This window comes from Entelurus aequoreus, linkage group LG03 (assembly GCF_033978785.1).
Source record: "Entelurus aequoreus isolate RoL-2023_Sb linkage group LG03, RoL_Eaeq_v1.1, whole genome shotgun sequence".
Classification (NCBI taxonomy): domain Eukaryota; kingdom Metazoa; phylum Chordata; class Actinopteri; order Syngnathiformes; family Syngnathidae; genus Entelurus; species Entelurus aequoreus.
Genome location: NC_084733.1, coordinates 12,403,431 through 12,428,716, shown reverse-complemented (window position 1 = coordinate 12,428,716; position 25,286 = coordinate 12,403,431). Strand labels below are relative to the sequence as shown.

The 25,286-nt window shown below is 37.7% G+C and overlaps 1 protein-coding gene across 2 annotated transcripts in view; it reads left to right on the top strand.

Moving 5' to 3' along the window:
• The window catches only part of LOC133646156 (tandem C2 domains nuclear protein), a 34,695-nt gene extending 9,409 nt beyond the window's left edge, over positions 1–25,286 (top strand). The window contains exons 5-12 of one of the 2 annotated variants that reach the window (XM_062041243.1): positions 4,904–4,968; positions 5,032–5,101; positions 7,250–7,344; positions 11,010–11,126; positions 14,325–14,516; positions 20,481–20,610; positions 20,683–20,879; positions 24,568–25,286. In XM_062041243.1, the coding sequence (XP_061897227.1) occupies positions 4,904–4,968; positions 5,032–5,101; positions 7,250–7,344; positions 11,010–11,126; positions 14,325–14,516; positions 20,481–20,610; positions 20,683–20,879; positions 24,568–24,672 (971 nt within the window). In that variant the 3' untranslated portion in view covers positions 24,673–25,286. The remainder of the gene's footprint in view (positions 1–4,903; positions 4,969–5,031; positions 5,102–7,249; positions 7,345–11,009; positions 11,127–14,324; positions 14,517–20,480; positions 20,611–20,682; positions 20,880–24,567) is intronic. The other variant, XM_062041244.1, reaches the window with a different exon arrangement.

Sequence of the window (25,286 nt, the reverse complement as noted above, 5' to 3'; positions counted from 1 at the left end):
ACTGGTGACTGAGAACTGCACAGTAAAATGTATGATGGTTTTTACACCGAATTACTGTAAATAAAAAAAATCATGTTACCACTCTTATTTTTACGCTAAAATTATGTCAATTTAGCTCTTCTTTTTTTTCTTTTTTAACCATAAAAACTACAGTTATTTTTACTGTAAAAAAAACTGGTGACTGAGAATTGCACCGTAAAATGTATGATGGTTTTTACACCGAATTACTGTAAATAAAAAAATTCATGTTACCACTCTTATTTTTACGCTAAAATTCTGTCGATTTAGCTCTTTTTTTTCTTTTTTAACCATAAAAACTGCAGTTATTTTTACAGTAAAAAAAACTGGTGACTGAGAATTGCACCGTAAAATGTATGATGTTTTTTATATTGTGTTTTGGAAAAAAGGTTGTCAGAAATGTTACTTAATTCATTTTAAAAAAATAACACAAAAGAAAACAAATATTTCTGCATATGTAAATGTATTCACTGCCGGTATTTTTTTCTATATTTTTATTGTAATATTTTCAGAATGTGTTTGTTCTATTTTTGGCCAAAGTAAGACAAAGAAAACAATCTGAAGTTGTCTTTTGTTTTTTAGTTTTAATGCCATGATTTTAATGGTGCACAGATTTTCCTCCATGCGGCCCCTGAGATAAAGCAAGAAAAGGCTAAGTCTGACACGGCCATACGTGTTTATATGCACAGTAATTTGTCCAATAATAACTCCTGTCAACACTTAGCAGTATGATCTGCAATAAGAAAAATGTGTTCCTCAACAAACAACACTTAAATGTAATTTAACCTGAGTCATTAAGTCATTAAGTACCTCACAGATATGTTTAGCAAGCAGGCACAAATGCAGATCAACCACTCTTCATCTTCTTCCTGCTTGGTGACCTCACCTTGTTGCTAGGCAGAATTCATGAGGCGCAGCTCACAAAGGAGCCTACACCATAAGAATAAATATTAATAATTATAATGATTAACTTGCCTTTTTTTTCATCACAGCACCATCTGCTGGAGCCGGCAGCTCAGTCGCCAGAAGTGTACCATAAACATAACAGTGTCTTTTTTTTTCTTTTGCCATAAAATCTATAGTTATTTTTACAGTAAAAAACTGGTGACTGAGAATTGCACAGTAAAATGTATGATGGTTTTTACACCGGAATTACTGTAAATAAAAAAATTTATGTTACTACTCTTATTTTTACGCTTAAATTCTGTTGATTTAGCTGTCTTTTTTTTTGCCATAAAATCTACAGTTATTTTTACAGTAAAAAACTGATGACTGAGAATTGCACCGTAAAATGTATGATGGTTTATACATGGAATTACCGTAAATTTAAAAAAAAAAAGTTACCACTCTTATTTTTACGCAAAAATTCTGCCAATTTAGCTCTTTTTTTTTAAATTTACCATAAAATCTACAGTTATTTTTACAGTAAAAAAACGGTGACTGAGAATTGCACCGTAAAATGTATGATGGTTTTTACACCGAATTACCGTAAATAAAAAACTCTGTTACCACTTTTATTTTTACACAAAAATTCTGTCGAATTTACTCTTTTTTTTTTAAATTTACCATAAAATGAAGTTATTTTTACAGTAAACTGGTGACTGAGAATTGCACCGTAAAATGTATGATGGTTTTTACACCGAATTACTGTAAATAAAAAAAAAAATGTTACTACTCTTATTTTTATGCTAAAATTCTGTCGATTTAGCTGTCTTTTTTTTTGTGCCATAAAATCTACAGTTATTTTTACAGTAAAAAACTGGTGACTGAGAATTGCACTGTAAAATGTATGATGGTTTATACATCAAAGTACTGTAAATAAAAAAATTAATGTTATCACTCTAATTTTTACGCTAAAATTCTGTCGATTTGGCTTTTTTTTTTAACCATAAAATCTACAGTTATTTTTACAGTAAAAAAAACTGGTGACTGAGAATTGCACCGTAAAATGTATGATGTTTTTTACACCGAATTACTGTAAATAAAAAAATCTATGTTACCACTCTTATTTTTACGCAAAAATTCTGTCGATTTAGCTCTTTTAGAAAAAAATCACCATAAAATCTACAGTTATTTTTACAGTAAAAAAAACTGGTGACTGAGAATTGCACGGTAAAATGTATGTTTTTTACATCGAATTACTGTAAATAAAAAAATCTATGTTACCACTCTTATTTTTACGCAAAAATTCTGTCGATTTAGCTCTTTTTAAAAAAAATCACCATAAAATCTACAGTTATTTTTACAGTAAAAAAACTGGGGACTGAGAATTGCACCGTAAAATGTATGATGTTTTTTACATCGAATTACCGTAAAAAATAAATAAATGTTACCACTCTTATTTTTATGCTAAAATTCTGTCGATGTAGCTCTCTTTTTTTTTTTTGCCATAAAATCTACAGTTATTTTTACAGTAAAAAACTGGTGACTGAGAATTGCACGGTAAAATGTATGATGGTTTTTACACCGAATTACTGTAAATAAAAAAATATATGTTACCACTCTTATTTTTATGTTTTATTTTTCGATTTAGCTGTCTTTTTTTTTTTTTTTTACCGTAAAATCTACGGTTATTTTTACAGTGCATTACTACTGTAAAAACAGTACCATGGTTATTTTTACAATCAAATTCTGGCAACTTAGCTGCCAGTTTTTTAACTTGAAAAACAATACTGCCCGTTATTTTTAAGGAAAATCTACAGTTATTTTTACAGTAAAAAAAAAAAAAAAAATGCCACTAAGCTGCCACAATTTTTACTGTAAAAAGTATGTTTTTACACCAAATGACTGTAAATAACAGAAAAATGGTACCACTGTTATTTTTACGGTAAAATTCTGGCAACTGAGCTGCCAGTTTGTTTATTTTTTACCATAAAACCAACATTATTTTTACAATAAAAAATTGGCGACTGAGCTGCCAGAATTTTACCATAAAATATGTGTTGTTTTTCACATTGTATGGAGCCCCTAAAGGGACATGGGGAATTTTATTTTTTTGCACGAGATACATGTCTAAAAAAAACTCCCCATGTCCCTTTAGGGGCTCCGTAACATTGCATTAATGTAGATGAAAAAAAAAAAACTGTACTGCTGTTATTTTTTAATTAAATTGTTAAATTCTGGCAACTGAGCTGCCAGTTTTTTTAACAATACTGCCAATATTTTTTTGGAGGCTACGGTTTATACACCGAATTACTGTAAATAAAAAAATAAATGTTACCACTCCTATTTTTACGGTAAAATTCTGTCGATTTTGCTCTTTTTTTCTTTTTTTTTTTCTTTTTTTTTTTTATACCATAGATTGTTTTTACAGTGCATTACTACTGTAAACAGAAAAACAGTACCATGGTTATTTTTACAGTAAAATTTTGGCAACTGAGTTTTTTAACTTGAAAAACAATACCGCCGTTATTTTTAAGGAAAATCTACAGTTATTTTTACAGTAAAAAAAAACAACTAGTGACTAAGCTGCCAGAATTTTAACTGTAAAATCTATGGTGTTTTTACACCAAATGACTGTAAATAACAGAAAAATGTACTGTTATTTTTACGGTAATACTCTGGCAACTGAGCTGCCAGTTTTGGTTTTTTTTTACCATAAAACCAACGTTATTTTTACAGTAAAAAAAAAAAAAAAATGCCACTAAGCTGCCACAATTTTAAATGTAAAAAGTATGTTTTTACACCAAATGACTGTAAATAACAGAAAAATGGTACCACTGTTATTTTTACGGTAAAATTCTGGCAACTGAGCTGCCAGTTTGTTTATTTTTTACCATAAAACCAACGTTATTTTTACAATAAAAAATTGGCGACTGAGCTGCCAGAATTTTACCATAAAATATGTGTTGTTTTTCACATTGTATGGAGCCCCTAAAGGAACATGGGGAATTTTTTTTTTTTTGCACGAGATACATGTCTAAAAAAAAACTCCCCATGTCCCTTTAGGGGCTCCGTAACATTGCATTAATGTAGATGAAAAAAACAAACTGTACCGCTGTTATTTTTTAATTAAATTGTTAAATTCTGGCAACTGAGCTGCCAGTTTTTTAACAATACTGCCAATATTTTTAAGGAGGCTATGGTTTATACACCGAATTACTGTAAATAAAAAAATAAATGTTACCACTCCTATTTTTACGGTAAAATTCTGTCGATTTTGCTCTTTTTTTAAATTTATTTATTTATTTATTTTTTACCATAGATTGTTTTTACAGTGCATTACAACTGTAAACAGAAAAACAGTACCATGGTTATTTTTACAGTAAAATTCTGGCAACTGAGTTTTTTAACTTGAAAAACAATACCGCCGTTATTTTTAAGGAAAATCTACAGTTATTTTTACAGTAAAAAACAACAACTAGTGACTAAGCTGCCAGAATTTTAACTGTAAAATCTATGGTGTTTTTACACCAAATGACTGTAAATAACAGAAAAATGTACTGTTATTTTTACGGTAAAACTCTGGCAACTGAGCTGCCAGTTTTGTTTTTTTTTTAACCATAAAACCAACGTTATTTTTACAGTAAAAAATTGACAACTGAACTGCCAGAATTCTACCGTAAAATGTGTTTTTCACATTGCATTACCGTAGATGAAAAAAAACTGCACCGCTGTTATTTTTACAGTAAAATTCTGGCATGCAAGTTTTTTTTACTGTAAAATCTACATCTGTCGTATTTACAGTGCGTTACTATAGATTGTTCATTTTTAGGGTAAAATTCTGCCGACCATCTGACAATGTAGACTTTCCCCCATTTGGTTTCACTATTTAAAGTGTGATTTATTTGAAATGTCGCCTTATCATAAACGATACATTTGATATATTTAGAAAAAAATGAGCATTTTCAGCTCGTTCCAGTCTGAATATATTTTCTGCCGGCAGATGTTCCTCAGGAGTTGAGCACGTCCATGTTTGAGCTGAGCAGCCTTGACAGTCCTCTGATGCAGGTCAGTGTCACGTCCACGCCTCGGCAAACATGTGGAACTGACTTACCTGCCCCCGTCCCGCAGAGCTCGGAGTCCACGTCCAGCATGGTCAGCACGCCGTCCTCCGCCGTGGACTCCTTTCAAAGCAGCACAGGTACCGCAACGTTCCGTTTCCACTGCAGGGAAGGGACAGGGAGAGTCGGCAGGGACAGGAAGCCAGACGATTGAAAATCAATGATTTGGACTGCAAGTAGAAGGCTTAGGGAAATGGGAAATGACCAAATTTCAAAGGTCAAATCAAGGTCACAACCCGACATTGATTAAACGTCGTCAAAACGCGTGTTGTTTCAACGTTGTGTTTGAGGTTGCTCGTTCAACAAGTTCTCAACGTTGTTTCAATGTCTTGTGCCTGCCAACGTTGTGACAAACTGCTGAGTCAGAGTTCAATTTTGCTCATGAGGAGAACACATGGAGCTGCACACTCAGTTACAGTCTCACCCAACGTTTTGAGGAACAGCCCACGCGCCCCCCATTTTATTCAGGAGTTCCCTAGTTACATCGCCGAGGCTCTTTTTGCCTTTTTTCCTGACATTCTTTTCCTGCTTCCTGTTGTACTTCCTCGCTGTCTTCCTTTTGCATTTTTGTTGTTGATCTTTACAGCTTGTCTGTTAGCATGCATCTTAGCATGGTTGTTAGCATGCCTCTTAGTATTTATGTTAGCATGCATCATAGCATGCCTGTTAATATGCCTGTCAGCGTTTCTGTTAGCAAGCCTCTTAGCAGGTCCCTTAGCATGCCTGTTAGCATGTTTGTAAGCATGCCTGCTAGAAGGCTGTTAATGTCTGTTATCATGCCTGTTAGCATGGCTATTACTATGTCAGTTTGCATGCCTGTTAGCATGCATCTTAGAATGCCTGTTAGCATGGCTATTACTATGTCAGTTTGCATGCCTGTTAGCATGCATCTTAGAATGCCTGTTAGCATGTGTGTTAGCATGCATCTTAGAATGCCTGTTAGCATGTGTGTTAGCATGCCTCTTAGCGTTTATGTTAGCATGCATCATAGCATGCCTGTTAATATGCCTGTCAGCATTTCTGTTAGCAAGCCTCTTAGCAGGTCCCTTAGCATGCCTGTTAGCATGTTTGTAAGCATGCCTGCTAGAAGGCTGTTAATGTCTGTTATCATGCCTGTTAGCATGGCTATTACTATGTCAGTTTGCATGTCTGTTAGCATGCATCTTAGAATGCCTGTTAGCATGTGTGTTAGCATGCCTCTTAGCGTTTATGTTAGCATGCATCATAGCATGCCTGTTAATATGCCTGTCAGCGTTTCTGTTAGCAAGCCTCTTAGCAGGCCCCTTAGCATGCATGTTAGCATGTTTGTAAGCATGCCTGCTAGAAGGCTGTTAATGTCTATTATCATGCCTGTTAGCATGGCTTTTACTATGTCAGTTTGCATGCCTGTTAGCATGCATCTCAGAATGCCTGTTAGCATGTATGTTAGCATGCCTCTTAGCATTTATGTTAGCATGCATCTTAGCATGCCTGTTAATATGCCTGTCAGCATTTCTGTTAGCAAGCCTCTCAGCAGGCCCCTTAGCATGCCTGTTAGCATGTTTGTTAGCATGCCTGCTAGGATGGCTGTTAATGTCTGTTATCATGCCTGTTAGCATGGCTATTACTATGTCAGTTTGCATGCCTGTTAGCATGCATCTTAGAATGCCTGTTAGCATGTGTGTTAGCATGCCTCTTAGCATTTATGTTAGCATGCATCTTAGCATGCCTGTTAATATGCCTGTCAGCATTTCTGTTAGCAGGCCCCTTAGCATGCCTGTTAGCATGTTTGTTAGCACGCCTGCTAGGATGCCTGTTAATGTCTATTATCATACCTGTTAGCATGGCTATTAAAATGTCGGTTTGCATGCCTGCTAGGATGCCTGTTAATTTGTCTGTTAGCATACCTTTTAGCATTCCTCCTAGAATGGCTGTTAGCATGCATGTTATTATGCCTGTTAACTTGCTGTTAGCATGGCTGTTAGCATGTCTATTAGCAAGCCTCTTAGCAGGTCCCTTAGCATGCCTGCTAGGATGCCTGTTAATTTGTCTGTTAGCATACCTTTTAGCATTCCTGCAAGAATGGCTGTTAGCTTTTGTTATCATGCCTGTTAGCATGCGTGTTAGCATGACTTCATGGCTCCCGAATGTCGTAGCATTCCTGCAAACCAGGCCTTTCTATTGTGTCACTGTCTTTCTACTGTGTTGTTTCTAACGTGTTGCTGTGTTTGTGTTGTGTTTTGTCGCAGAGTGTGTGCCTCGGACGGACGGCGACGTGTGCAGGCTGTGTGTGCGACTTAGCTACCAGGAGGAGACGGAACAGGTGTGGATCACGTTGGTGCAGGTAAGGTTTCCTGCGAGCCGACCAGACGGGACAATAGAGTCCTTAGTGGGGCTCAGACACTGTCAATGGACCCTCTGTGTGTCCACAGGAAGTACTAATCAAAGGCCGGAGGGGAATGCGAGAAAGGGAAAGTCAGATTCTTAGTGGGCGGAGCTTATGTTGTGAATTTTAACTCACATTTATGCTACCATCTGTAACAGCGGCTTTTTCTTATGTATTCTTTTGGTGTTATTATTCTGGGTGCTTGTTGCTAGGCAGAATTGTTCCCCCGGCCCCTTAAAGAAATGGGCTTTATGTAAGAGGAAGGACAGGAAGACAAAGTAAGCCCAAAAAGCATTAAAAGGATTATGATTATGATTCCCCATTCGGTACTCTATATTCAGTTTTTCATAATAATACACTTGTTTCCCTGCGGCCTGCCGTAGTTTGAGTCATTCTGATTGACTTACCGAAAGAACCAATCAGAGACCAATCCATAAATGATTATCCCTAAAACTAGCCAACCACAGAGGGCACCACGCGATGTAAACCAATCAGAAGCCACCTAAGGCGGGTCTTTGCGTCTTTATTTTTAGTATGTCCAGTGTCCTCTAGTCCCTCACTGATAAAAACGCCTCCAACTGCGTGCCGATAGTTTATCCGACTTTCCGGATCAGTTCATCAATCCGGTTAAAGTCCCTTGTGCTGGTGCTGCTCCCCCAACAAACCCCTGCAAAGTACAGGGCACTGGCCACAACAGACTGGAAAAAAGATCCTATGGTTCTCGCCGGAAAAGGGTGGAGTGCCATCTCCGGGTTGGGGAAGAGATCTTGCCCAATGTGGAGGAGTTCAAGTACCTCGGAGTCCCATTTTTATAGTCTTTGGTATGACTCGGCCGGGGTTTGAACTCAAGACATACCGATCTCAGGGCGAACTGTCTGGAATGGTTGTGGACTCGGAGAAGGCATTCGACCGTGTCCCTCGGGAAGTCCTGTGGGGAGTGCTCAGAGAGTACAGGGTATCGGATTGTCTTGATTGTGGCGGTCCAGTCCCTGTATGATTGGTGTCATAGCTTGGTCCGCATTGCCGGCAGTAAGTCGGACCCGTTTCCAGTGAGGGTTGGACTCCGCCAAGGTTGCCCTTTGTCACCGATTCTGTTCATAACTTTTATGGACAGAATTTCGAGGCGCAGTCAGGGCGTTGAGGGGATCCGGTTTGGTGGCTGCAGGATTAGGTCTCTGCTTTTTGCAGATGATGTGGTCCTGATGGCTTCATCTGGCCAGGATCTTAAGCTCTCACTGGATCGGTTCGCAGCCGAGTGTGAATGGACTAGGATGAGAATCAGCACATCCAAGTCCGAGCCTATGGTTCTCGCCGGAAAAGGGTGGAGTGCCATCTCTGGGTTGGGGAAGAGATCTTGCCCTATGTGGAGGAGTTCAAGTACCTCGGAGTCCCATTTTTATAGTCTTTGGTATGACTCGGCCGGGGTTTGAACTCAAGACCTACCGATCTCAGGGCGAACTGTCTGGAATGGTTGTGGACTTGGCTAAAGCATTCGACCGTGTCCCTCGGGAAGTCCTGTGGGGAGTGCTCAGAGAGTACAGGGTATCGGATTGTCTTGATTGTGGCGGTCCAGTCCCTGTATGATTGGTGTCATAGCTTGGTCCGCATTGCCGGCAGTAAGTCGGACCCGTTTCCAGTGAGGGTTGGACTCCGCCAAGGTTGCCCTTTGTCACCGATTCTGTTCATAACTTTTATGGACAGAATTTCGAGGCGCAGTCAGGGCGTTGAGGGGATCCGGTTTGGTGGCTGCAGGATTAGGTCTCTGCTTTTTGCAGATGATGTGGTCCTGATGGCTTCATCTGGCCAGGATCTTAAGCTCTCACTGGATCTGTTCGCAGCCGAGTGTGAAGCGACTGGGATGAGAATCAGCACATCCAAGTCCGAGTCCATGGTTCTCGCCCGGAAAAGGGTGGAGTGCCATCTCCGGGTTGGGGAAGAGATCTATCCCTATGTGGAGGAGTTCAAGTACTTCGGAGTCCCATTTTTATAGTCTTTGGTATGACTCGGCCGGGGTTTGAACTCACGACATACCGATCTCAGGGCGAACTGTCTGGAATGGTTGTGGACTTGGAGAAGGCATTCGACCGTGTCCCTCGGGAAGTCCTGTGGGAAGTGCTCAGAGAGTATGGGGTATCGGATTGTCTGATTGTGGCGGTCCAGTCCCTGTATGATTGGTATCATAGCTCGGTCCGCATTGCCGGCAGTAAGTCGGACCCGTTTCCAGTGAGGGTTGGACTCCGCCAAGGTTGCCCTTTGTCACCGATTCTGTTCATAACTTTTATGGACAGAATTTCTAGGCACAGTCAAGGCGTTGAGGGGATCCGGTTTGGTGGCTGCAGGATTAGGTCTCTGCTTTTTGCAGATGATGTGGTCCTGATGGCTTCATCTGGTCAGGATCTTCAGCTTTCACTGTATCGGTTCGCAGCCGAGTGTGAAGCGACTGGGATGAGAATCAGCACATCCAAGTCCGAGTCCATGGTTCTCGCCCGGAAAAGGGTGGAGTGCCATCTCCGGGTTGGGGAAGAGATCTTGCCCTATGTGGAGGAGTTCAAGTACTTCGGAGTCCCATTTTTATAGTCTTTGGTATGACTCGGTCGGGGTTTGAACTCAAGACCTACCGATCTCAGGGCGAACTGTCTGGAATGGTTGTGGACTTGGAGAAAGCATTCGACCGTGTCCCTCGGGAAGTCCTGTGGGGAGTGCTCAGAGAGTACAGGGTATCGGATTGTCTTGATTGTGGCGGTCCAGTCCCTGTATGATCGGTGTCATAGCTTGGTCCGCATTGCCGGCAGTAAGTCGGACCCGTTTGCAGTGAGGGTTGGACTCCGCCAAGGCTGCCCTTTGTCACCGATTCTGTTCATAACTTTTATGGACAGAATTTCTAGGCGCAGTCAGGGCGTTGAAGGGATCCGGTTTGGTGGCTGCAGGATTAGGTCTCTGCTTTTTGCCAATGATGTGGTCCTGATGGCTTCATCTGGCCAGGATCTTAAGCTCTCACTGGATCGGTTCACAGCCGAGTGTGAATGGACTAGGATGAGAATCAGCACATCCAAGTCCGAGCCTATGGTTCTCGCCGGAAAAGGGTGGAGTGCCATCTCCGGGTTGGGGAGGAGATCTTGCCCTATGTGGAGGAGTTCAAGTACTTCGGAGTCCCATTTTTATAGTCTTTGGTATGACTCGCCTGGGGTTTGAACTCAAGACATACCGATCTCAGGGCGAACTGTCTGGAATGGTTGTGGACTCGGATAAGGCATTCGACCGTGTCCCTCGGGAAGTCCTGTGGGGAGTGCTCAGAGAGTACAGGGTATCGGATTGTCTGATTGATTTTGAAACCGATACGGATAACTTCAGATATTACATTTTGAAGCATTTATCGGCCGATAATATCGGCAGTCCGATATTATCGGACATCCCAAGTTCTAATCTTAGTTTGCATTTTTTAAACTCACTTTTGATGTCTCCCACTACGTTACTCCACTCTCATACAGTTTCCATTGGAATCAATTATGCAAATGAGGCATCATATTTAATACAATAACAACAATTGCACTACTCTTTAAGAACTAACACTGCCACACTGGATTCAGTTAAATTCAAATATTCTTCTTGCTTCCAATCACTAGTGTTCAGAACTCAAGCTTCCAAAGGGCGGAACGCCAAGGCCAAAGATCCGGATCCGAGGAATCATCAGCATTCCCAAAGCTGTGCACTTCAAGAGCTCCGTCAAAGAATACTGTCAGGTGATATGTTACGTGATATATTGGAGCATGCGGCATGACATAGGTATGTTAGCATGTTGCATGACTTATCTGTATGTAATGTAGCATGTTACATGACTTATGTATGTTAGTATTGTACACTACTTATGTTTCCTGACTTATGTGTGTCTGTAAAGTACCGTATTTTTCGGAGTATAAGTCGCTCCGGAGTATAAGTCGCACCGGCCGAAAATGCATAATAAAGAAGGAAAAAAAACATATATAAGTCGCACTGGAGTATAAGTCGCATTTTTTGAGGGAAATTTATTTGATAAAAGCCAACACCAAGAATAGACATTTGAAAGGCAATTTAAAATAAATAAAGAATAGTGAACAACAGGCTGAATAAGTGTACGTTATATGATGCATAAATAACCAACTGAGAACGTGCCTGGTATGTTAACGTAACATATTATGGTAAGAGTCATTCGAATAACTATAACATATAGAACATGCTATACGTTTACCAAACAATCTGTCACTCCTAATCGCTAAATCCCATGAAATCTTATACGTCTAGTCTCTTACGTGAATGAGCTAAATAATATTATTTGATATTTTACGCTAATGTGTTAATAATTTCACACATAAGTCGATCCTGAGTATAAGTCGCACCCCCGGCCAAACTATGAAAAAAACTGCGACTTATGGTCCGAAACAGGGCCGGCCTGTGGCCGTATAGGCAAATGCTAAGGGCGCCGTCCATCAGGGGGCGCCACGCCGGTGCCACAAATGTTAGAGAAAAGAAATTAAAAAAGTTGGTACTATTATTTCTAAATACAAAAAATAATCCCAAGTTAATTAAAATGCAAAGTAAAGCCTATTTAATAGAAATATTATTTGTTACAAAATTGGTGCGCCCCCTCCCTTCCCGTATCATGACTCTTACCACATCAAAAAATCAACACAAGATGTCAAAACGGCCAAAACTGTCAGGTGCCCAGGGAAGAAAAAAGAGAAAAGAAGAGGAGAAACGAGAAAAAGACAGAGGTAGCAGGTAGGTAACGTTAGCCTACATGAAATTATTTGTCTGTTACAGAATGTGATAGTAACCTGGCTTTTTAGCATTAAGCTAATGCTACATGATTCGGCAATTGCTAATCAATAAATAGCTAGTTCTGTTTTAACGTCGGGTTAATATTGTGGAGGGGGCTAAATTGTTATGGAAAATAATAATGTAACGTTAGGTGATTACAGTACTCCCACCTTACATTCCTCAGGGACATTTGTATTAGATCTTTTAAGCAGGTGTTTTTTGTTTACATTGTTATTGCCTTCTGGTTAGCTAATGTTTGCCCTGCAGGTAATAGTCACTTTTCCACCCCTTTATATATTAGGTATAGTTCTAAGCCTGGTTGTTAAAGTGCACATCATTAATGTTAATTAAGCAATATCACATGAGAGGGAATGCTGTTTTTTAATTTGAGCACTGCTGTGATTCGGTTAAAGATAATCATAACATAACATTCTCATATAATATGTTAATTTGCTTTCTTTAAGTAAAAAAAAAGGTCAAAGACAAAGCTATTCCTTTTATTGTGAGTATATACACTTCACTGCCGATGTGGGGGGGCGCCACCTAAAATCTTGCCTAGGGCGCCAGATTGGTTAGGGCCAGGCCTGGTTCGAAAAATACGGTATGTGTGCTAGCATGCTACATAATTTGTGTGTTTGTAATTTAGCTTGCGACATGACGCATATGTGTTAGCATGGTTCATGGCCTATGTGTTTTAGCAGGTTACATGACTGATGTATGTTTATAATGTAGCACGCTATATGACTTATGTATGTTAGCATGCTAGAGCTACATAATTTGTGTGTGAAACGTAGCATGCTACATGGCGCACGTGTGTTAGCATGTTTCATGCCCTATGGGTGTTCGCATGCTACATGACTGATGTGTGTTTATAATGTGGCACGCTGTATGACTTATGCATGTTAGCATGCTACATTATTTACGTGTGTTTATGATGTAGCATGCTTGTGTCCATACTCGCCAACCCTCCTGATTCTTCCGGGAGACTCATGAATTTCAGTGCCCCTCCCGAAAATCTCCCGGGGCAACCATTCTCCCGAATTTCTCCCGATTTTCCCCCGGACAACAATATTGCGGGCGTGCCGTGATGGCACTGATTTTAGCGTCCTCCACAACCTGCCGTCGCGTCCGCTTTTTATCCATACACACAGCGTGCCGGCCCGATCACATGATCACATGACTGCAAGACATACTTGATCAACAGCCATACAGGTCACACTGAGGGTGGCTGTATAGACAACTTTAACGCTGTTACAAATATGCGCCACCCTGTGAACCCACACCAAACAAGAATGGCAAACACATTTCGGGAGAACATCCGCACCGTAACACAACATAAACACTACAGAACAAATACCCAGAACCCCTTGCAGCACTAACGCTTCCAGGACGCTACAATATTACCCCCCTCTCAGTACAGTACAGTATATATTCCGTTCAATTGACCACTAAATGGTAACACCCAAATAAGTTTTTCAACTTGTCCACGTTAATCAATTCATGGTAAAGTTACATTGTTTAATGCATCCAGCGGGGCATCACAACAAAATGAGGCATAATAATGAGTTCATTCCACGACTGTATATATCGGTATCGGTTGATATCGGTATCGGTAATTAAGAGTTGGACAATATCGGATAACGGCAAAAAAGCCATTATCGTAAATCTCTAGTCATGACCTATAAGTTTTAACATGTTTCATATGACCTCTGTTTGACAATATTGTTGTTTTTTACACCACACTAAAATAGCTCTTTTTAAAACATGCTAACGTTTTACAAAACTGAATTTTTACCTTTTTGCGTAAAAAACAATTTTTTTTTTAAAAACTTTGAGCTCTGTTATTTTCTTTACGTGAGACCGTTGATGTTTTGTCTACATTACAAGTGTGAGTTGCTTAAATGCTAACACGCTAACAATTGCTATGCTAACAGATCACACAAAATAGCAAGTTGAGGACAAATTAGCTAAAAAATAACGACTAGAAATCATTCCTGTCTATAAATGAGGCCATCTTATTGGGTTTTTTTTTAAGCCATAGCCACAAGTTTTGTGTGTTTTTACATTTCCTTGGTGTGAGCCAATGTGTTTGTTGTTAGCACGCAAGCTAAAGCTCCATCCTTTCACTCTTTTGTTTCCTCCAGCACGCATCCTTCATGGAGACCTTCGTGTTTGCGCTGAGCCTCCAGACGCTGCGAAGTAGCGCTCTGGTCCTCCGGCTGCAGACGTGCGTCCTCCAAAAACGCACGGTGGCCGAGGGCGCCATCTCGCTACGGCAGCTCGGGCCCCAGGAGACTGAACACTGGCTGCACCTGAGAGCTCCGCGCAAGTCCTCTGTGAGTATTTCTCTTCAGAGTACTTTGTTTCAGAGTATTTCTCTTCCGAGTACTTTGTGTCAGAGTACTTTGTGTCAGGTTCAAACACTGATGACATCTATTAAACAAGACAAGAAGCAAAGAATCAAACAGAGACAAAATTCAATGTGGTTCAGTGAGGAGAAACGTGTACATCTGTACCCTTGTACAGTGTCATTACTAGGGCTGCGAATCTTTGGGTGTCCCACGATTCGATTCAATATCAATTCTTGGGGTCACGATTCGATTCAAAATCGTTTTTTTTCCCGATTCAACGCGATTCTCGATTCAAAAATGATATTTTCCCGATTCAAAAGGATTCTCTATCCATTCAATACATAGATTTCAGCAGGATCTACCCCAGTCTGCTGACATGCAAGCAGAGTAGTAGAGTTTTGTAAAAAGCTTTTATAATTGTAAAGGACGATGTTTTATCAACTGATTGCAATAATGTAAAATTGTTTTAACTATTAAATGAACCAAAAATATGACTTATTTTATCTTTGTGAAAATATTGGACACAGTGTGTTGTCAAGCTTATGAGATGCGATGCAAGTGTAAGCCACTGTGACACTATTGTTCTTTTTTTAATTTTTTATAAATGTCAATGATGGATTTTTAATCACTGCTATGTTGAAATTGTAACTAATATTGATACTGTTGTTGATAATATTCATTTTTGTTTCACTACTTTTGGTTTGTTCTGTGTCGTGTTTGTGTCTCCTCTCAATTGCTCTGTTTATTGCGGTTCTGAGCGTTGCTGGGTCGGGTTTGGTTTTGGAATTGGATTGCATTGTTATGGTTTTGCTGTGTATTGTTTTGTTGGATTGATTAATTAAAAAAATATATATAAAAAAATAAAAGATAAATAAAAATTTAAAAATAAATAAATAAATAAAAATCGATTCTGAATCGCACAACGTGAGAATCGCGATTCGGATTTGAATCGATTTTTTCCCCACACTCCTAGTCATTACGTCCTGCCAAAAGATTGCACGCCTCCTTCTTTTATTTGGACCTTCCCTGACCACATGCCCATAGCTGTTTCTAAAGGACGAGGGTCGTAAGCAGTAAACAGAAAAGGTCGTAAACAGTTCACAGAAAAGGTCGGTTCAAAAAAGAGGTACGTAAAACAGTTCAAAAAGAGGTCCTTAAAACAGTTCAAAAAGAGGTCCTTAAAACAGTTCAAAAAGAGGTCCGTAAAGCAGTTCAAAAAGAGGTTCGTAAAACAGTTCAAAAAGAGGTCCGTAAAACAGTTCAAAAAGAGGTCGTAAAACAGTTCAAAAAGAGGTTCGTAAAACAGTTCAAAAAGAGGTCTGTAAAACAGTTCAAAAAGAGGTTCGTAAAACAGTTCAAAAAGAGGTCCGTAAAACAGTTCAAAAAGAGGTTCGTAAAACAGTTCAAAAAGAGGTTTGTAAAACAGTTCAAAAGGAGGTCCGTAAAACAGTTCAAAAAGAGGTTCGTAAAACAGCTCAAAAAGAGGTTCGTAAAACAGTTCAAAAAGAGGTCCGTAAAACAGTTCAAAAAGTGGTCGTAAAACAGTTCAAAAAGAGGTTCGTAAAACAGTTCAAAAAGAGGTTAGTAAACAGTTCAAAAAGAGGTTCGTAAAACAGTTCAAAAAGAGGTTTGTAAAACAGTTCAAAAAGAGGTCCGTAAAACAGTTCAAAAAGAGGTCTGTAAAACAGTTCAAAAAGGGGTCGTAAAACAGTTCATAAAGAGGTTCGTAAGACAGTTCATAAAGAGGTTCGTAAAACAGTTAAAAAAGAGGTCCGTAAAACAGTTCAAAAAGAGGTTCGTAAAACAGTTCAAAAAGAGGTTCGTAAAGCAGTTCAAAAAGAGCTTCGTAAAACAGTTCAAAAAGAGATTCGTAAAACAGTTCAAAAAGAGGTTCGTAAAACCGTTCAAAAAGAGGTTCGTAAAACAGTTCAAAAAGAGGTTCGTAAAACCGTTCAAAAAGAGGTTCGTAAAACAGTTCAAAAAGAGGTTCGTAAAACAGTTCAAAAAGAGGTTCGTAAAACCGTTCAAAAAGAGGTTCGTAAAACAGTTCAAAAAGAGCTTCGTAAAACAGTTCAAAAAGAGATTCGTAAAACAGTTCAAAAAGAGGTTCGTAAAACCGTTCAAAAAGAGGTTCGTAAAACAGTTCAAAAAGAGGTTCGTAAAACCGTTCAAAAAGAGGTTCGTAAAACAGTTCAAAAAGAGGTTCGTAAAACAGTTCAAAAAGAGGTTCGTAAAACAGTTCAAAAAGAGGTTCGTAAAACAGTGGAAAAAGGAGGTTCAAAAAGAGGTCGTCTGGAAATTGGGCAGATCTTGCCTTCTGTCCGCTTTCTAGTCCTTGGGTTAAAACAGTGGTTCTTAACCTTGTTGGAGGTACCGAACCCCACCAGTTTCATATGCGCATTCACCCAACCCTTCTTTAGTGAAAAATAAAATGTTGTTTTTTTTCAAATTCAAGACAAAGTTATATGTTTTTGGTAACACTTTAGTATGGGGAACATATTCTAAGTACCAAACAAAGACTTAATTTAGAGTTATTTGGACACTAGGGGAACATATTCTAAGTAATAAAGACTTAATTTAGAGTTATTTGGTTAGGGTTAGGGTTAGGGTTAGGGTCAGGGTTAGAGGGTTAGGGTTATAATAAGGCCATGCCGAATAAGGCATTAATAAGTACTTAATAATGACTAGTTAAGAGCCAATATGTTACTAATTTGCATGTTAGTAAGCAACTAATTAATGGTGAGTACGTTCCCCATACTAAAGTGTTACCATGTTTTTTTACTGGTGCATAAAATGAAGCGTGCATGAACATCACCTTGTTCAAACAACAAAACCAACACAGTGCATAAACTCACAACAAATGACACACCTGCAAACCAGTCAGCTGTTGCCGTATCCGTAATACGCCGATAGGGAGAAGTTTGTATTTACACGATGAGTCGGGTGTGTTTTGACCTCCGCCGAACCCCTGAGGCCGACTCACCGAACCCCTGGAGTTCCATCGAACCCAGGTGAAGAACCACTGGGTTAAAACAATATCTTTCTGTTGATTACAATACATGAAAGAAAACAGAAGACCTTCATGTTGCTTCCCATCCTACACAGTGGAGTTTTACAAGCCTTCTTCTTGGTAGGTTTCAAAGACAGCTTTTGGTCTTCTCGCTGCAAACTCATTTCAACGCAAAGTTTTTGTGACAACTTGGATAAAAGTATTGTAACACTTGGTGTAGGTGCACCTGTGCTACCTGGCCTTAATACATGAATAAAGGGGGATGGGTCACATGTGTAAACAAAGTGCTTGATAATGATAATGAAGGTTTATTTAAAAGTGGGCCAACCCGCCTTGCAGCTGTTACCGCCGAGGCGGCAGTGAGAGAATGTTCCGGGAATGTCGCCGCTCGTTAGCTAGGTCCTCGTCGCCGCGGCAACATCCCGCACAAGGCCTTAAGCCACACCAAAAAAAGAAAAGACCGGAACAAAGTCCTGTGTTTTCAAGTGAAAGTGAAGTCTGCAGATTTTTTCTCTGGCATGTCTGACATTTTTTCTTGGAAGGACACAACAGCTGTTCTCGGAAATGACTTTTTTTTGTTTTTTTCAACTGAAAGAAAGACACATACCGGCAGAGCTTTGTTTTTTGTAGAGTCATGACTTTAGAATGTTGTACTTATGTAAATGACTTTCCAGAAACTTTTAAAATGAGAAGTATATGATTTTTTTCCCTGAAAATATGCAACTTATTTCTTGTAAATGTCTTTCTTGGATATTCCAAAAACTATTTTTTTCCATTAAAAAAAAATAAAAAGTAAAATACACATGATATTTTTTGTTGCAAATATACAAATGAATATAAAAAAAGTTTCATGTCAATAAGTTTTTTATTGTAAAATTAAAACTTATTTCTTTAAAATATGCATTTTTTTTTCTTTGAAGCGTACAACATTTCAAACAATTTAGTTTTCCTAAGAAATTGGAAATACAACTTTTTTTGTGAATACACTATTTGTCATCAACGTATTCAACTTTTTAAATATATATACTACCTTTATCTTGTGAATATATAACTTTTTTTTTAAAATGCTACTTTTGTCTTAGAAATACTTTTTTTTTAAATACACTCAATTTTGTATATATATATATATATATATATATATATATATATATATATATATATATGTATATGTATATATATATATATATATATATATATATATATATATATACATATATATATATACGTATATATATATACGTATATATATATATGTATATGTATATGTATATATATATATATATATATATATATATATATATATATACATATATATATATACGTATATATATACGTATATATATATATATATATATATATATATATATATATATATATATATATATATATATATATATATATATATATATATATTATATATATATATATATTACTTTTGGATTAAACATTTTTAATTTTTAAACTATTTCTATTCTGAAGGTAATACACATATATGTACATCGATGTATATTTACATATACCTGTATATATATAATGTGTGTGTATATATATGTATGTATGTATATATATATATATATATATATATATATATATATATATATATATATATATATATATATATATATATATGTATGTATGTATGTATGTATGTATATATATATATGTATATATATGTATATATGTGTGTATGTATGTATATATATAAATATATATATATATATATGTATATACATTTATATATATATATATATATATATATATATATATATATATATATACATATGTGTGTGTATATATATATACACATATGTATTATATATACGTATATATATATATATGTATAATATATATATACATATGTGTGTGTGTATATATACACATATATATTATATATATGTATATATATATATATATATATATATATATATATATATATATATATATATATATATATATATATATATATATTATATAATATACATGTATATAATAATATATATATGTATATATATATATATATATATATATATATATATTATATAATATACATGTATATAATAATATATATATGTATATATATATATATATTTATTATATATATATATATTATTTTTATTTTTATTGTCTGCATTTTAATTTTGCTTTTATTTTCTTTCATTTCACTTTGTTGTCTGTGAAGCACTTTGAGTCTGCCTTGTGTATGAAAAGCGCTATACAAATAAAGTTGCCTTGCCTTGCCTTGCCTATATATATATGTATATTATATATATGTACATATGCGTTTATCTTGGAAATAACTTTTTTTTTTATATATATGTACTTTGTTTTGGAATTATATATTTTTTTAAATATACTACTTTTGTCTCAAAAATATATGATTTTTTTGTCTTATACAAAATACTGTTTCTTTCTTGCCAATATCTTTCTCAAAAATCTATAGATTTTTTTATTTAGTTTTCTCTAATGATATGACATTTAGGTGACTTTTTCTTCGAACTTTTAGCACTTTTTTTCTGGGAGTTGTGTGAGCTTTTACTTGAAAGTGATCAACCTTTTTTTTTTAATATCCGATGGGTAGTTCTAGTGATTTCCGACTTTATTGTTGCAGTAAAGTTCTAATAGTAGTTTGTTTCATCCTCCACTTGCCCCCAAAAGAGTGCAGACGTTGATACACACACACACACACACACACACACACACACACACACACACACACACACACACACACACACACACACACACACACACACACACACACACACACACACACACACACACACACACACACACTCACGTTGTGTGTGTGTTTAAATAGTGCACTTAATGGTCATCATCAGGTTTTCCTGGTTAAAGATCCGTGTTGGTGCAAATGTAATGGTAACGAGAACATTTAACGTTCAAAGTGTAAAAAGAAGCGTGACACAGTAAGAAGGAAGCAGGTGGTTTTGTTGCAGGTGAGCGGCTGCGAGCTGCACGTTCTCACCTGCTTCCAGCCCGCCTGCAGACGCATGCAAGTCCAAGTCCTCGCCGGCCAAAACCTGCCGCCGTGTTTGGCGCTCCTCCGCCCAGGTAAGTGAGGACTCAACAGGTGAGGGTTCCACGCGCGCCTCGCTAACCGCCGCCTCCTCGTGTCCTCCGCAGCTTTCGTGGTCACGGCCGAGCTTCAGCAGGTGGATGGTCAGGTGACCAGGAAGAAGACGCGAGCCCTCAAGGCCGCGGAGGGGCGGTGCCAGTGGGCGGAGACTCTTCACTTCCCCATGGCCGCTCTAGACCCCGCCTGCTCGCTGGCCATCAAACTCTACTGCAGATCCCTCAACAGGAACACCTGTTTGGGACAGGTCAGCACTCACCTTTCAACACTCTTAGTTACTTACCTAGTTAGTTGGATGCTTAGATAGATGGAAATATGCTTGGTTAGTTAGTTGGTTTGCTGGCTGGTTTGTTATTTGGTGAACTGTTTGTTACTGCATCATGTGGTTGGTTAGTTAGTTTGCCGACCGGCTGGTTGATTAGTTAAGCAGGTTAGGTAATTGGTGAGTTGAAAAGTTTGTTGGTTGGTTAATTGGTTTCTTAGTTGTATGGTTAGTTGTAGGTTAGTTGGTTGAAGTTTATTTCGAACATGTAAACCATCTCAACAAGATACTTTTCATTTCTGTTTAGTAAGTTGGTTGGTTAGATGACTGATTAGTTGGATCATGACTTAATAATATGACTCATTAGTTAGTTACTTAGTCGATAGGCTGACAAGTTTGCTGGCTAATTAGTTAGTGGTCTGGTTAGTTATTTTATTCATTGTTTGGTTGATACATTATTAGGTTGGTTTGTTGACTGTCTGGTTGATTAGTTAGTTAGGTGGATAATTAGTAAATTAGCGCCTTGAAAAGTTACTTTGTTAGTTGGTGAGTTATCTATATGGTCGATTGGTAGGTTTCTTGATATATTAGTTTGTTGTTTAATAAGTTACATGACTGATACTGATTAGTTAATAAATGTTATGGTTGTTAGTTAGTTAGTTAGTGTTTTGATAGCACATTAGTTAATTTATTTTCTGGCTGATTAGTTGGCTGGTTAGTTAGTCGGTTAAGTGTTTGGTTATTAGGTTGGTTTACTTTGTTTGCTGATTTGTTAGTTGGCTCACTGGCTGGTTGATAAGTTAGATAGGTGGGTAGTTATTATTTGCTGTGTTGGTTAGTTATATGGTTAGTTGGTAGTTCAGTTAACCAGTTAGTTAGTTATTTAGTTGATTGATTGTAACCCTAGTATGTTATTTGGTTGGTTAGTTGGTTTGCTAACTGGTTGGATGGCTGACTGTTCGATTGGTTAGTTAAGTCTAGTTTGTTAGTTCGCTTGTACGTTAGTTAGTATTATGGTTTGTTGGTTGGTAAGTTATTTGACCAATTAGTTAGTTAGTTGTTTGGCTGGCTGATTAGTTAGTTGGCACGTAATTGTGTTGGTTAGTTGTTTGGTTAGTGTTTTATTTGGTTGGTTAGGTTTTTTGCTGACTGGTTAGTTGGTTCAATGGCTGGTTGGTTAGGTAGGAGGGGGCTACTTTTACTTTTTTGGTTGGAAATTTTGTTGGTTTGTCAGTTAGTTGGTCAATTTTTTGGTCAGTTCATTATTTGGTTGGTTAGTTCGTCTGGCTGGTTGGTTAGTTACATGACTAGTTACTTGGTTAATTAGTTGAATGGTTGGTTGGGAGGTATATTAAGTTAGATGACTGATACTGATTAGTTAACATTTGATGGTTGTTATTTGGTTGTTTTGCTGGCACATTAGTTAGTTAATGTGTTTGCTGGCTGATTAGTTTGTTAACTGGTTAGTCGGTTAATTGTTTGGTTAGTATGTTATTAGGGTGGTTAACGTAGTTTGCTGACTGGTTAGTTGGCTCACTGGCTGGTTGATAAGTTAGATAAGTGGCTAATTAGTGATTTGCTGGGTTGGTTAGTTATATGGTTGGTTGGTAGGTCAGTTGACCAATTAGTTAGTTAGTTGGTTGATTGTGTGTACCTAGTGCGTTATTTGTTTGGTTAGTTGGTTTGCTGACTGATTGGATGGCTGACTGTTTGGTTGGTTAGTTAAGTTGGTGTATAGTATGTTAGTTAGCTTGGACGTTAGTTAGTATTATGGTTGTTTGGTAAGTTATTTGACCAATTAGTTAGTTAGTTAGTTAGTTAGTTAGTTAGTTAGTTAGTTAGTTAGTTAGTTAGTTAGTTAGTTAGTTAGTTGGCAGGTAAGTCTGTTGGTTATTTGTTTGGTTAGTGTTTTATTTGGTTGGTTAGGTTTTTTGCTGACTGGTTAGTTGGTTCAGTGGCTGGTTGATTAGTTAGGTAGGTGGCTACTTTTACTTTTTTGGTTGGAATTGTCAGTTAGTTTGTCAATTGTTTGGTCAGTTCATTATTTGGTTGGTTAGTTAGTCTGACTGGTTGGTTAGTTAATTGACTAGTTAGTTGGTTAATTAGTTGAATGGTTGGTAGGTAGATTAAGTTAAATGACTGATACTGATTAGTTAATACATTTTATGGTTATTTGGTTGTTTTGCTGGCACATTAGTTAGTTAATGTGTTTGCTGGCTGATTAGTTTGTTAACTGGTTAGTCGGTTAATTGTTTGGTTAGTGTGTTATTAGGGTGGTTAACTTAGTTTGCTGACTGGTTAGTTGGCTCACTGGCTGGTTGATAAGTTAGATAGGTGGCTAATTAGTGATTTGCTGGGTTGGTTAGTTATATAGTTGGTTGGTAGGTCAGTTGACCAGTTAGTTAGTTAGTTGGTTGATTGTGTGTACCAAGTGCGTTATTTGTTTGGTTAGTTGGTTTGCTGACTGGTTGGATGGCTGACTGTTTGGTTGGTTAGTTAAGTTGGTGTATAGTTTGTTAGTTAGCTTGGACGTTAGTTAGTATTATGGTTGTTTTGTAAGTTATTTGACCAATTAGTTAGTTAGTTAGTTGGCAGGTAAGTCTGTTGTTTAATTGTTTGGTTAGTGTTTTATTTGGTTGGTTAGGTTTTTATGCTGACTGGTTAGTTGGTTCAGTGGCTGGTTGATTAATTAGGTAGGTGGCTACTTTTACTTTTTTGGTTGGAATTGTCAGTTAGTTTGTCAATTGTTTGGTCAGTTCATTATTTGGTTGGTTAGTTAGTCTGACTGGTTGGTTAGTTAATTGACTAGTTAGTTGGTTAATTAGTTGAATGGTTGGTAGGTAGATTAAGTTAAATGACTGATACTGATTAGTTAATACATTTTATGGTTATTTGGTTGTTTTGCTGGCACATTAGTTAGTTAATGTGTTTGCTGGCTGATTAGTTTGTTAACTGGTTAGTCGGTTAATTGTTTGGTTAGTGTGTTATTAGGGTGGTTAACTTAGTTTGCTGACTGGTTAGTTGGCTCACTGGCTGGTTGATAAGTTAGATAGGTGGCTAATTAGTGATTTGCTGGGTTGGTTAGTTATATAGTTGGTTGGTAGGTCAGTTGACCAGTTAGTTAGTTAGTTAGTTAGTTGGTTGATTGTGTGTACCTAGTGCGTTATTTGTTTGGTTAGTTGGTTTGTTGACTGGTTGGATGGCTGACTGTTTGGTTGGTTAGTTAAGTTGGTGTATAGTTTGTTAGTTAGCTTGGACGTTAGTTAGTATTATGGTTGTTTTGTAAGTTATTTGACCAATTAGTTAGTTAGTTAGTTGGCAGGTAAGTCTGTTGGTTATTTGTTTGGTTAGTGTTTTATTTGGTTGGTTATGTTTTTTTCTGACTGGTTAGTTGGTTCAGTGGCTGGTTGATTAGTTAGGTAGGTGGCTACTTTTCCTTTTTTTGTTTGGGAATTTAAGTTAATTTGTCAGTTCGTGGGTCATTATTTGGTTGGTCAGTGAGTCTGGCTGGTTGGTTAGTTAAGTGACTATTTAGTTGGTTAATTAGTTGGTAGGTAGGTAGATTAGTTGAGAAATTAGTCGGTTGGTTAATTGTCTGGTTACTTGGCACATTACTTGTGGCTTTGAGTGCACTGAGGAGGATTTAATTGTTCCTTCCTGGGTGGTGTTGCAGGTCCTGCTGGGACTGCACAGTTCCACCCCAGAAGCTGTGGAGCAGTGGAAGGACACCATGGAGCATCCTGAGAAGGTGGTGTCGGCGTGGCACCACGTCACCTAACATGTCACCCACCCGCCCACCTACTGTACGATGTCAGCTAACACGGGAGCTGAGAAGCAGACTAGACATTTCAGCAAGATTCCACGCGAGCTCGGAGAGAAAAGATTGAGAAGTAGTATTACTCACTTTTTAGCTAACTTGTTGTGGAAATAAGCACTTTTTTTAATGAACTGTTTCCTATTTAAGATGGATGGATTCAATAAATGACTCATTCAGTTTGTGTATTGATCAACGTGGAAGAAGCCACGCCCCTTCAGGGAAGCGTGAGTCATGCAGCCATAAAGGGAGCGGGACATTATTACACTGGTTGTGGTGAAATAGGTCAACAGGTGTAAGGTGGCGTGTTGATTCTGAAAAACTTCCCGCCCCCCTGTGGAGAACATCCTGTGTTCGTTCCATAAACGCCACAATTTCAGTCCATTTCAACCTCGTTTTACATCTTTTTTTTTTCTTCCCCTTTTCATTGCCGCACTTTGACAATAAAAGCTTGGAAAAATGGGCGCCGATCATTTGGTTGTAAAAGTGTGAGGCGTCAAACACGGCTGAAAGTTTCCACGCTGAATAAAGGCCAAACGCGTCTTTGTGTAAGCCAGGGGTGTCCAAAGTGCGGCCCG